Source organism: Penaeus vannamei, chromosome 29 (assembly GCF_042767895.1).
Source record: "Penaeus vannamei isolate JL-2024 chromosome 29, ASM4276789v1, whole genome shotgun sequence".
Classification (NCBI taxonomy): Eukaryota; Metazoa; Arthropoda; class Malacostraca; order Decapoda; family Penaeidae; genus Penaeus; species Penaeus vannamei.
The window spans coordinates 16,304,276-16,318,636 of record NC_091577.1 but is presented as its reverse complement, the minus strand read 5'-3'; the positions used below and the strand labels follow the sequence as shown (position 1 = coordinate 16,318,636).

General features: G+C 41.9%; 1 protein-coding gene across 2 annotated transcripts in view; it reads right to left on the bottom strand.

Moving 5' to 3' along the window:
* Window positions 1-1,499: 1,499 nt before the first annotated feature.
* LOC113809688 (protein Gawky) overlaps window positions 1,500-14,361 on the bottom strand; it is a gene marked incomplete at its 5' end in the record, with an annotated part of 59,118 nt that continues 46,256 nt past the window's right edge. For both annotated transcript variants that reach the window (XM_070142332.1, XM_070142333.1), the window contains 2 exon segments: window positions 1,500-11,784; window positions 12,486-12,605. In XM_070142332.1, the coding sequence (XP_069998433.1) occupies window positions 11,407-11,784; window positions 12,486-12,605 (498 nt within the window).

The window sequence follows — 14,361 nt, the reverse complement described above, 5'->3', positions numbered from 1 at the left end:
GATAGTGCTATAGATTCAGTTTCTGATCTGACTGTTACAAAACGGGAGCGATCGCGTCTGGTATAGAAAGGGACTCTGCCCACTTGTTTTTGGAGGCATTGTTGAAAGAGAAGAGTGTTGCCTGAGTAAGGAGCTGTAGAAGGGATCACGGAAAATCGGTCCCATTTAGCTGGGCTAAACAGAGTATTTAAGATATTCGTAGGGTTAGTGGTGGTGGATGGTCGGGGACGTGTGGAAGAGGGAGTTTTACGGAGTGATGGAGAATAGGGCTGTAAGGTAGTAATAAGGGAGGATGGGGTGCTTGATGAAGGTTGTGGGGGTAGAGTTGATGAATTTGAGGAAGTTGGGAGGGTAGGAATATCTTCTGGAGATTGAGTCTCTGCTTGGGTGGGTAATGCACTAGTAGGCATTGAGGAGTGGGTAGTAGTATCAGTGTTCGGAGTCGTGGTTAAAGGAGAGCCTGGGGTCGGGGGAGCCGGTGGGGCTATTTGATGAAGGGGCAAGCCTCATTGCCCCTAACAGAGGTATTACATCTTCATTACTGGCCATGGGAAGCTTTGATTAGGTAAAGGGAAATAAACAGTCCACCTCCCAGAGCCCTGTACGGGGGTAAGGGCTAGACAACTAAATCGGGAGTACCCTGCCCATGGTTCCCGTAGGCCGTTCAGGACTGGCACAAGGTCAGCCTTTCGTCCTTTCAGCACGGCAGTAGATAGTAGAAGGGATTGGAGAAGGGATGGAAACAAAAAGCTGGAGGGGGAAAAGACCATGCAAAATTAGTTGAGTCAAGGGCTGAGGCCCTAGGCAGGGGAAATCCCCCCCCCCCACGACAACAATGTGCAAGAGTAGATATAGCACTCCCTATTATAATTCTGTTTTACTTTTCTGGCAGTTTATTTCTCCCAACAATGGTGGCATATGATTCACCCTTTCACTTAATAAAAAAAAAAAAAAAAAAAAAAAAAAAAAAAAAAAAAAAAAAAAAAAAAAAAAAAAAATCGAATCTACGTACAAAACTGTCATACCGACTTACCTCCTCTCTCGGAACATCCACAATATAATTTTTCAAAAATTATGTCAAAAGGAAAATGTATGTTTTTACTGTTCTGTGCAATTGTCTTCAGAGATATTATTTGTTACTTGTTTTTATTTTATGATTCCAGATGTACAGAATTAATTTCAAATACAGTGAATTAAGAACAAATTGTAGTATTTGTGAAAATAGGAAACGGATCTTAATTTCTCGTCTACAAACTGCATTGATGACTTGTAAATCTTTTAATCAAATACAATATTAATTCAATTACCTGTTATGCAAACAAAACGAACAAAATGAAGGTTGAAGAACAGCAAAAAGAAGTACTACTTACTATTGCAATGAAAGATTTCTCACCTATATAGGATATTATTTAAATAAAGTAGGTCAAATATTTTTTTCCACATTCCTTCAAGCTTTTCTCTTTAAATCTCACCATTCAAAGGGATAATAAAAATCATTGTTAGGTGTAAACACTGAGACCAAATTTATTTATGCATATTGGAACATCCAGTACAAGAAAGCCTGTATAAATAATTATATTAAAAGCATCGCTGACCTGTCCAAGCACACTGACCAGCTAGGATATGCATCATGTGGCGTGGTTATCAAGAGGTGCCAAGGGCGGGTTGGCGCCGCCCACATACTGCCCATCCACTTCTGCAGTCTATTGTAGAAGTGGATATGGGGTGCCAACTGTCGTGGGCCACCGCCTACCTGGCACAGGTAGAGGTGTCGTGTGGTGCCCCGCCCTGACTAGCTCGTGGGAATGTGCAGTGGTACGGTAGGGAGGACAGGCCAGCCGTGCCGGGCCACCCACCACACAGCCTCTCCCTATCCTTGGTGCTGGCCAGCTTGGCCTGGCGTGCAGGGTGAGGAGTGTGGAGTGTGGAGTGACCTCTGGCGCGGCAGAGTGAGCACGGTAAAACCTTGTGGCCGCCTGCTAACATGGCAACACAACACCAACATGTGGATACACGGGGGAGGCCGCAAACACCGCCCTCCCAGCTCCTGATAACGTCATCATCTCACACAAGGTGGCCTTCAGGATCATAGTTGGCCACTCGATCAACCATCTCAGCCTGTGGACTGCGGCTGACTACCAGACGTTGCAGGGCTGAGAAGACGGCGGAAACGGCACCTTATTGCTCCTGGCTTCATTGCTACATTGGAGGCGTTCGGGCGTATGTGGGCAGTACATGAGAAAGTTGGTGCGAGGGGGAAGAGGGGAGGGAGAGGGGGAGGAGTCACAGTAAACAGAGAAGAACTGGAACCCACATGGTTGTCTCTGGGGGGATGGTGATGGCAGGCAGCCCCGGCAGCAGTTGCGGCGCGTCATGTCACATGGAGGTGGGGGCCCCGGCTGTCACGGTGTAGACTGAGGCTTGCATACGGGCAGGGACCGGGGCCACTGAACACACAAGAGAGGCACAAGGGGAGCACCTGACATGGCTGCAGCAGCTGTGGCTGCTTCAAAAAGGGATGGACATTTCAAGCATGCCACATGGGTTCCAAAAAAAATAGGTGCATAAAAAAGGATGGTGATCAGGTTGGGTCAGGTAGTGTTAAGGAGAGGGAGGATGTCAGATGGACAGGATTGTAGTGGGAGGGCGGTGGGAGCGTGGCACCTCCTGGGGGTGAGGGCCCACAGCCAAGCACTGCAGCCACAGCAGCCTGTCAGGCAGACCTGGCGCGGGACCCTCAGGACTAGACAAGCTCACTGGACGAGGAGGCTGCAACGCACCCCCCGCCCTAGCTGGAAGGACACACTAGCAATGTATGGGAAGTTTTGTAACCTCAACACGTGCTGCCCAGCGCCTCACCATATGAACGTCAGAAGTTAAGTGTGGTAACCCTGAGCAGGCAACAAACCATCCCTTCACAATAGCAAGTACATTTTTATAATTTTTTGTAGACTTTAATATCTGTAAGTTACCTTAGCTTAGTCACGTATTAGATGCCACCACTACACAGCATAGAGAGACACTATTAAGCTCTTTTACATATAAAGTGAAAGCCTCGACGTTCGGACCACCGGTGCTACCCTAGACCACATCCTGGCCATAATCACCTTACACCTACAACTTCAACAACAAAACCTCACAAGGACACTAAGATAATTCCCTGTTGTAAAAGAGCTTAGACCAGACTTGAACACATTCTACATGTATGAGCAATTCGCCAATAATATACCAGTGATTCAATCTCATATTACTTGAGGATAAAATACTGGCTGCAACAACCATTCAGGGCATAGCATTAGTCAATATTACGCTAGGTCCTGCACCAACGACCGTTGCCTTGCACATCTAAAAATATAGGTATAAAACGTACATCACTCATCTAATACAAAATTCTGACTCGTTACCGGTGCTGATGTGATAATACCATATAAGTTACATGGAAAGACTTGCCTGTCTAGCCTCGGGTGGAGCTATGGCAGGTTGCCGCCAGTAACCCCTGGGGCCCCCTGCTGCCACCATCGTGTCTAGGCAGGGGTGGCAGGAGGGGGCCCACCAGCCTCACCCTCCACAGAAGGGATTGGGCAAGTCTGGTATTTAATAGGGGAAAGGGGCATTATGGCAGCGGGATGCCACAACGGCAGCATCAGACTGCGGCTGCGGGGTGATGCTAATACACACAACAAATGCTTTGGTTCACCACCGCGCACACATACTCGAGAGAACGTGCACGGAGCGTGCGATATGTCTTGATGGTAGTATCAATAAGATACAACTATTATGCCCTCATCAGTTTACAAGTCCCTAATCAAAATGTCCAAAATGAGAACCGCGAGAACGCAACCATCACTTCACTCATTACATCTAGGTGATTAAGAGCAACACTGGAATCGGTGACAAAGGAACACAGCCTAGATTGTTTTGTGTATTTTCCTACAAGAAGACATGATCAGATAGGCTAAACTAAAGAAAAAAAACTTACATTCAAGCTATAATTATATAAGAGAAATATTTGCTATTGATCATATCCAAGTTATCTACTACTTTAATTTGGCACCAAAACCAAGAAGTCATAAACCTATCAAGTTGCTACAAATGGCACCCTTTACTTCCTTCAAGGTATCTTTGGAATCTCAAGTTTGAAATGCATTTCAGTGTTGACAAAGCTGCAACAATTGTCTTTGAGGTGCAGTATGGAGCAATGGGTGGTGGTGTGGTGGTGGTGGTGGTAGTGGTAATGGTGGTGGTGGTGGTGGGAGGGGGTTAGAGGTTAGGGGGGGGGGGGAGCTGGAGGGTGGCCCAACATGGCACTTTTGGCTCTTACTGGCCCATCCTCCAGAGTTCACAAATTCTCATAATGGCTCTCAATTAGCTGCCTCATTTAAAGAAATGTGGGTTATGCAGCTGCAGTAAGCAATAAGTTTCATCAGCAACCCTCCAGGAGAGTCAGTCGAAGGATTGTGACAATATTGTGACATGGCTGCAATCGTAAAAGTTGATTATCAACTATTCTACATATAAGCACACAATAAAGCCAGGTTTGAGGCAGGCTTAGAATCATGATGAGATTTTGAGACAGGAGGGGGAAGATGTCTGAGAGGGTGGCAGGAAGCTTTGCCCCCTTCATCCTCTCTCACCCACCACCACCACCAGGTTCAACCCAACACCCACTAGTATTACACTTCTCACTCTCCAACATGATGGTAACAAAACTGAGATCAACTACTCCTCAGCTTTATTGTTATTTTGACGAGGAGAGTTTTGAGTAGTTGACTGCAGATTAAGTCACGCTTTGACTGCTTGTGTCAAGTTCGATTAAGCTACAGTTATTACCACTTCATGGAATCAACTGTGTATATTTTAATCTATATAGCAATATTAAAAGAATATCTTGACTTGTACATAGTCAGGTACAAAAATCATAATACAAGTTTTATCACCCAAAAGCCTTAACTGGAACTCCAAGGATCTTTGGAATCAGGACACTTTTACAACAGGAATTACTTAGCACATTTAGGTGTGGGATGGCCGACACCACACAGGAACCACAACGTGCTTAAGGCAACAAGTTCAGCACTGGAAGCAACAGTACACAGAGGTGGCAGTAGCAACAGCAACAGCATTACCAGCAGTGGTAGCTATGACAGAAGTTTTTCCCAGGCCTTTAGCCAACTCAATCTTTCCAGACAGCAGCTGATGCATACCACTGCCCTCCTTACTGCCACCTGGTCGACTGCTCCCTGAGACCGGCCCTGTGGATTACCACATGCCCGCCATCACTGCCTACTTGCTGCCTCTTAATACCACAACCTTCGTCTTCGTGCACTAATTAACATATAGCTCTATGGTGCATTTAAACACACTTATCACTAATAGGAAGTCCTTGTAGGCCCTCGGCTACCACTTTCCAATGACAATGAGGCAGGGTATGATAGCACTCTCAAGAGGCCGCGCTTCTGCTGTTGCTGTTGCTACTTGAACTGTGCTTTTTTATCCATTTTATACATTTTATTATTTTTTTTTATTTCTTTTTTATATTTTACTTTATTTTTATGCTTAAGTTTACTGAGGTCCAGTGCATGAGCTAGTTGCATGGCATGTTAACCCAGTCAAGAGGGGGCATGCCAGCAGGGGTGGTGGTGGTGGTGGTGGGGGTGGTGTCATGACAAGCCACCACAAATCAAACACAAGGCACATGTACGTTGCACTTGCTGAGGGTGGTGAAGCCCTTGTGTCTGACCAGAGAGGGGAGTATCACACTTGGATTCAACTCACAACCATAACAACCTTAGGAACCTCACACCATACACTCTACCTGGCACCATTTTTACTTTTTTATTTTTTTTTTCTCTATCTTTTATTAAATGCTTTCTTAGTCTTTTTTTGCAGAGATGCCAGGGTAGGACTACTGACTACATTCTAGAGGAGGAAGTTGTGTGAGGCCCCTAGGCAAGGAAGATGTGTAGGACCTGAGGCCTGGCCAGGAATGTGCTTCATTTGTTAGTATCTGGCACAAGTTTATGCTAGGCATTTTCTTCTTGTCATTAGCAAGAAGTTTGGAAAACGAGAAAGGGTAAGGCCAATACATGAGACTTCTTTCATTAAAAGGGGCATGTGCTGGAGGGATAGGGTGGGAATTCAAGGGAAAGTGGGGAGGGGGGGGTGTCAGCTGGCATGTGTGAGAGCAGAGTCCTTGGTGAGGCCTCAGGTCCAGTAGCACTCCCAGCACAGCACCATCTGCGCCCAGGTCATGCTGCCTGCCCAAACTATCAGTACATCACCACAACCACACTCTTACTAAACCACACTCCAATACCAGTTAACATACATTATGTGCTAGTATATATATTTATATATATATATATATTTATCTATATATTATTACTCATCCACACAATATTGAGTACATCAACAGTCTTTCAGTCATTAGTACTATAGTAACCCATAAAACAATAAAATCACCAGTCATTAGTCAGAAAACACAGTATTACATCACAGACAAACTAAAATCATTATAATGACCCCAGTCATACTAACACAGTCAGCAACACTCTGAGTGTCTTGATGCTGATAGGTGTGGAAGTGTGACATGCAGTGTGGGTGGGTGGGTAGGTAACAGTGTGGGGACAGCACAGAGGACGGGTGAGGGTGGGGGCTGGGATGCCAGCGGGCCAACTACTGAGGCTTTGGTCCTCCATCAACAGTCCACAGATCACACGTAGCACCAAACACAGCTTGTGCACATATAATCAACCAAACAAGCCTTGCTTCCCTGCAGCTAGCAGTTACTTTGTCACAGGTTTTTTTTGTATACCAATAAAACAATCATGAAGACCAGTTATCACATGAGATGTGAAACAAGGCTTGTTTGGAGTTCTTGATACTGAAGACGCAGGCTAGGACGGTAGTTATAAGTCTGTAGTTGATCAGCAATATGTCACAACTACACTTTTTTTTCTCAAGAGGAATGAATAAGGCATTGCGCTTCTTCTATAGTCACCCTAAAGCATGAATCTATCATGCATCACTAACTGTCATTCTAAAGCATGAAATGTATGTCATGCAATCACTTTAACTGTCATCCATGCGCATGAATTTATATCATGCATTACATACGATTGTCCAAAAGACATCCTTGAGTTTTACATGTGCATCAATTTTATGCATCAGATTATTTTTATGATCTTTGTATTTTGATAACATATTGCACTAATAATGAGAATAAATGCAGGAGACGGAGTTTCCAACAACAAAATCCTTATACCTATCATTCGTCGAATGCAATGAATGAGTTTGGCCCTATAGTCAGACTGGGAAACTCTAGATGTGAGTCCTGCATAGTTCATGAGAGAAATGCACAGCAGCAGCTGGACTACCAAGAGCTGAGTGGCAGGCTGTTCTCCAGAATCTACCAGTGCTGTTCTTTTCCTCTGTGGACACCGACTGTTGATCAAAACTTGAGTGGGAACTGTTACATAACACAATATTGCTATAATACCCCCATCCGGAGGCAGTAATTTCCTTTGGCTGAATAGCAGTGTTTCTTTTTATGATTAGGCACAAGTTCCTCATGTCAAAGCTTATGAAAATGGGGCCATGGAAATGCTTTTCTCAGCCTTAAGTGTTTAAACTCCGCAATGTACAACAGTCTCACATCCACTGATAAAGAACAGCAACCTGTTCACCAGCACTGAGCAGATTTTCCGTCCCCTGCGTCACAAAGGCTTCCTGAGAAAACGCCACTAAGCTGACCTCATCACCCTAAAAATTCTATGCAACCTAATCTTAAACAAACTAAATAATTACCTATCAAATAAAACCTACCATTAACAATTAGTTCCTCCTTAAAGGCAGAATAACAATCACCCTAGCAAAAATCACAACTGCGAAGAGAGGTGTAGCCGCCAGCTACAACTTAGCAAATGCGAGATGACTATTAACCTCAGGTAAACCTTGGGACACAGAATACATAACCCTAGATCTAAAATAAAACACCCCAGAGATCCCTCTCAGCTAGAGAGTGTGCAGTGGTGGCATCTAACGCTTGTACAACTTGCAGCACGGTCAATATACACGGTGTTGTCTAGGTAAATCATTTATAATAACCACAAAAATTAAAAGTTTGGTTCTTGTACATAGTTAACACAGGGAAAGAAGGCGAGTATCTTAACTGGCTAAATAATCTTGGAAGAATTACTGTTAGGGTAGCTGAGCTTCAGAGGAGCACGGTGTTCACCTTTATTTTTGGGGCAACCATTACCACAGCTGCACTAACACCATATTTGAGATTGCTGCACATTAGACACAAGGAACTATTAGTTCCAGTGTTACCAGGTAGGTCCGAGCTCATTTAATTTTATTACAGGCTAGAACCAAATCGGTCTGCCACACACAGGGCCTGGACCATGAGTCATTGGCTGGCATGTGCATAGGTCCTGACTTGTCATACTAAACTAAGCTGGTATTGGATTAATAGTGCCCGGCTCTCACAGTGCTCCCCTGATAACGTTACCCAGGCTTCAGGCCAAGCTAACAAGCAAAATCATGGAGCAAGCATCTTCACTGTTGCTCAACCAGACAGTGATAGTAGAAACATGTCTACTGCTATTAAGGGACTAATGCTAACCAAGGTGGAGAAAATTGACAAGTATTGACAAGTACCAGAAATGGTGTACCTGGCCTGGTACCTGACCTTGACAGTTTTACACTTTTTCCTAATACTATAATAACCCAACCCCTACTACACATACCACTAAAAACTAGAAAACATTTGGATAGTGCCAAAAAGTATGACACCACCAAAATGCAAGGAATCATCAGAGCTGACCCTCAGAACAGCTGGAAGTTGGACAGCTACCTATCATTGCTGTTATACATGGCAAAGTTAAGTCTTGATAATGATGATTCTCTGCCTCGCTTAGTCTAGATTTTTGGCAGACTGGCTTGATTATTCATTGTATTTAGATCATTAATCTGAAAGCTATAATATTGATATGGCTCCAAAGTATCACTACAGCTAAAGGTCAAGATAATATCCAGACATATAAGGGCTCTGTCACTTACAATATATCATCCTCAAAAAACAAACTTATGGTGGCACTTTGTTTATACTCCTTTTCAAAACTGTACAAAATACTGAATACGGAAAAATACTACACCATGACTTGAGTTCATAAAACAAATTACAACAATCTCCTTTTTTTGTGCTTTTTTTTTTTTTCTTGTGGGGATAAAAATAGTAAGTAAAGCTGAGCGACAAAGAGAATTAATAGTAACATTATGAAAGAGTGGACTGGACCTATCACTAAATCTCACATTTAGCATGATTATTTGCAGCACCATTGTTTGTCAACCCGACACTTGGTACGCTGCTGACTCACTCGTGGCCACGGACCATACAGCATCACTGCAGATCGCCTTAATCTTGAGTATGCCTAAGTTATACATCTTAATTTGATTGGTTGTCTATTATTCCAAGAGTACACTGATTGGCTGGATGTTACCAAGGAGATCTCAAGTGATATTGTAAAATTCATACCACAGTGCAGCCTAGGCTGATAGCCACAACCACAATCCCTCACACTGCTCACCACATACCTGTGAGAGGTGGTGTTAGTCAAGTGAGCAGGTCCACTGGTGCTGCTTCACTAGTGATGTGTGCTGTGTGAGGCAGACAAGGTGGTTTCCAACCTTGAGGCTGCTGGAGCAAGAACCTGGGATCTAATACCCAATCATAACCTTTGGACCACTGGTGACTATTATATCACAACGTCAAACTTGCCAGAAACTACAAGAACACACACTGCAGAGTGTGCTTGCCTTCTCACTTCTTGGATAACAGTGACAGCATTAATTCACACAAACAGCAAGAATATGTGACTGTGTTCTCTGACAAGCAGCAGTAGAAGGGAGGTGCACCCTAGGGAGAGGGAGGGGGAGACCAACGAACCAAAGGTTGCGTGGGTTCACTGTGAAGTGATGATGTGGATGAACATCTTAATAATGATAATGCGCATGAGTATGACTGAGGGTGGCAAAATTGAGGGCTTGCATGACGACGTTATGGCAGAGGCCACAACATACAGTCTGCTTGATGACATTAAAGCAGATCTTTGAGGTCCGCTTGTTGACACTGCAGATACCATAGTATATTGTCTGCATGACTGTGCCATTGCAGGCTTGAGGCCTGAACAACAACATCACAGTAGACTTGGAGGCCTGCAATATGGTGACACAGCAAAGACTAAACAATATCAGAAGAGTAACAAAATAGCAGACTTGGCTGACTGCATGATGTCAACAATGCATGGCCATAAAATAAGCCAACATGATGACAGCAATACAGACTTGGATGGCTAGCATAACGACGACACAACAGAGACCTACAAGAGGCCTGGATGACAACGGCACAGCAGAGCCCACGTGAGGCTTTCATGACAACGACACAGCAGAACTACTGGACGATCCGAGGAATGCTGCTTAGCTCCTCACTGCACCCCGTATCTACCTAATCACTAGACTGAGGAATATCTGCCGAGTCCTGGAGAGCTCCATTGTACATATGAGCAGATCTTGTGTGGAGGATGTAAATCTTACAAGCACTAGAGTCTGTGGTGGAACTTGAGATACATAAGTAAGCACATTTAAAGTATATATAATTATCCATATAGGAAATATCACACAGAGGAGTGCTATCACTGAACAATTCTGCAACTTTAACTATAAACTTAATTATATATTTAACCTAGAGCTTAGAATTTATTTCTCTTAAAACTAAATATAACTTAATTGCTTATCTTTTGGTACATTTACATCAAAACACTGCAAAACTGTGTGTAGGTATATTCTTTTGTTATCATATAATAAGACTTGATTCATGGTAAGAACAGACTTAGATAATATTGGCATTTAAAAGTAGGACCAGTTATCCAACTGAAGCAAATGACGAGCGCAGGCAGTTCATCTCTTACTTCAGTCGAGCTTGCACCTTTGTTTCTCCTAAAATAATGGTCAACATCAGCATGTCAATACAAGTAACTTTGTATTTAAGTCACAGCACATGAACTGTTTTAGCTCCATGGTCTATATGTTGGCCATAAAGAGCATCAAAATGATTGATTTTTCTTGTGTGTGCTTGGAGCTAAGTCTTTTAAGGCATTGTGTCTTAATAAAAGTGGGATTGATATACACAAGTATGGACCAGCATAATTATAAAGGTGTATGGGTAAGACTGGGGCTTACCCGATGTAGAGGCAGGGCTCTTGCGTGTGGATGTGGTATCACATTACCACTGTGGTTACTGCACACATTCTTTTGGAAAGTGCCTTTTTTTTTTTTTACTTTTTTTCTTTTCTATTTTTTTTTAATGGGCGGGGGGGGGGGGCCATGGCACTTACCTCCTCTCCTCCCTTACATGGACTCAGAGGTGAGAAGGCCATCGGGCAAGTAGGGCTTAAGTGAGGAAGGTGTGGCACGGTGTGGGTCTCCCTCCCCTATGTTGGCTCCACTCCACAGAGAGGAGCTACCTCCAGGGCCACTACTCCAGAGGTTGGAGCTGTTTCCATTCCCCCAGGAGTCCACCTTCGAACCCCCAGAAGATTGGGAAGTTGGTGTGGAGCCACGTCCAGACCCTCCCCAACTGGAGGCATTAGTTGGGCCTGGTGTGGGTGGGGCAGCTTGGCCTTGGTGGGTGGGCTGTCCCATCACTTGCTTTACTTCGCTGTCATTGGCAAATTCTGCCAAGATCGTCGTATTGCTCAGCAGGCAATTGTTGAGATTTCCTTGTGCCTGAAAAATGGAAGAAGAGTAAATAGATTGTGTTATTCTTACAAATGCCACATATTAATTCTATAAGGAAAAAAGCAGGAAAAACTATGTCATCTAATTAAAGAAAAACACAGCAAAATATTGTGAAACTCCTACCCTATCAAAACTTTAAAAAAACAGTTTGCAACCCCCAACTGGTACATGAATAATTCCCATCTAGCATCCTGTTGTTAACTGATACACTACACAGCATCACAAACCAAAATAGCAAAAAGAATAAAAAGAGAAAAATAAAAAATGAAAGTGGAAACAAACTTACATATTTACCATTAAAAGCACCAGTAATAAGGGACAATACAATAACATCCAAAAGAATAAGAAGCTAATCTTCTAGTATCAAATACTGATACTAGAAGACTGGCTATACCATTTATATAGTCATTAAAAAGCATTTATGAAGCATGATAATTCATCAAAAGTGCAATTACAATAGATCTCTTCCCAGCTCAGCACTACAGAAGAAAGATCTACTGAGGTTTTGTCTTATGAATGAATCATCCTTCTAGCTTACAGTTCAACAAGCATGGGCTGCTTCAAGGTATTTCGGATTTATGTTTGTATTTTTTTCTCCTCTCTCTTTCTTTTTTACTTTTTTTTTTAAGACTTTGGCCATATATACAAGTATGATTTTTAGATCGCAGCTTAAGGTTAGAGTTTTGTACCTTGGCAGCCTCCTCTCGTGAGCCGTAGTTGACGAGAGCAAAGCCGTGGTTGAGAGATAGGTAGAAGTTGACCAGCGGCCCGTGCTGCATGCACAGTGTCTTCAGGGTGGAACCATCAATCTGACAAAAAGATGTTGAAAAACTTAGGAATCTTGATAAGACTACCTTATCTAAGGGGAAAAAAAGTTTTTGCTTCAAAGACAAAAAAGTGACAAAATGAAAACAAAAGTAATAATCAGGATAATAAAACCTAAAAACTACATTCCTCACTTATCCTAGAGTGACCTAGTACTGCATCAGTATCAACTTGGCATTAAAATATAAAGAAAAGGAAAAAAATTGTAATAGTCTTATTAGATGATCATAAGTCATCTTTTAATAAAATCCACCAAGACTAAATGAATGAGACATTCTACAAAAACATTTCAGAGGAAGTGTCCCCGTTGCTTATCATAAAGCTATCCTTTCCAATCAATTATCATATACCTATCCTTGACTTTTCTGTTACAAGTGCAACTGAAAGCAATCAAAGACTCAAGAGTGAAAGGAAAAATGGAATGGCTTCTCTTCCAAAAGCATTTTTTTCAGCAATAGTTATAAAATGTATTCCAACATTTTGTAGCACAATACTGCATCTACTCCATAGTTTCTTAAATTGCTCCTTTCTAATCCCTTAAATGGGACATATTAATTATTGTAAACATTAGTTGATTCAATTCATTATTTTTCTCTAAACTTTCTATCTTTTGAGATATTATACACTAATATTGTGAAACTTTTAATCTGAATTCTGGGGAGGTAATTGTGAAAATGTCAATAAATTTTCTTTCATTAAGAACTAATCGCTAAAAAATCACAAATCATCAAATGATGAAGTCAAGTTTCAGAAAACTCTCACACACACGCTCTTTAAATATATCCTAATTTTTAAGCGTTCATTATTTCATGGATGTTATCGGATTATATACACGAGATCCAAACAGGTATCAAAATGGTGTATGAGATATTGATGAAAGCATAGAAATGAAGTTGGGAAAAAGTCTCCTATAATTGATTTGAACATAAATAAATTTAAAAATTTAATCAAATCAATTACTATCACATTTATCAAAGAAATAATAACAGTAATACAGAAAAAAAGCAAATTATTAACCTTATTAACATTCAGTGTAAAATAAAAATGACAATACTGTCAATGTCAGCACTTTACTAAAAAGAAAAAAAAAAAAGAAAAAAGATAGCACTAATAATCATATGCAAATCAAATAAAAATAACAGTAACAAACATCAAATAAATAATGTTCTGTTGTGAGCAAGGTCAAGGAGAGAACTGGTAAGCATCTAGGAACACAAATACACAAATACACTTATGGTGAGTCAATAAATTGGAAACTGGCTGGATATATAAACTAATTAGGGAAAAAAAAGGAAAGTAAAGAATGAGGTTTACTAAGAAACGGAGAATACAAGAGGTGTGGATGGATCGGGGTGGGTGTGGGGATAAGCATTCTATTGGAAAAATGCTGTTACTTATGCAGGAATCACAAAGAAGTTGGGGAGACTTTTCACACTCAAAAACAAAATTACCAATGTAAATCTTACTAATATTATGAACAATAATAAAACAGAAAATCTAAAATACTGCAAAATTTAAGAGGCACAGCCCTGAAAGCCACTTCACTATGGTTAGGCTAAACTAACCAGCACCTTATTGTGTAGCCCATCTAAAAACATACTCAGCTAAGGACATTCATCAGTGTGATTCGTTCCAGGCAATAAAATGCCATTTACTAGATCAAGAAAAATTCTAGGTTCTAGAACTGAGGCAAGCCTACCTCCCACAAGCTGATGATAAGCCAAGCCCGAGCCGCAAATA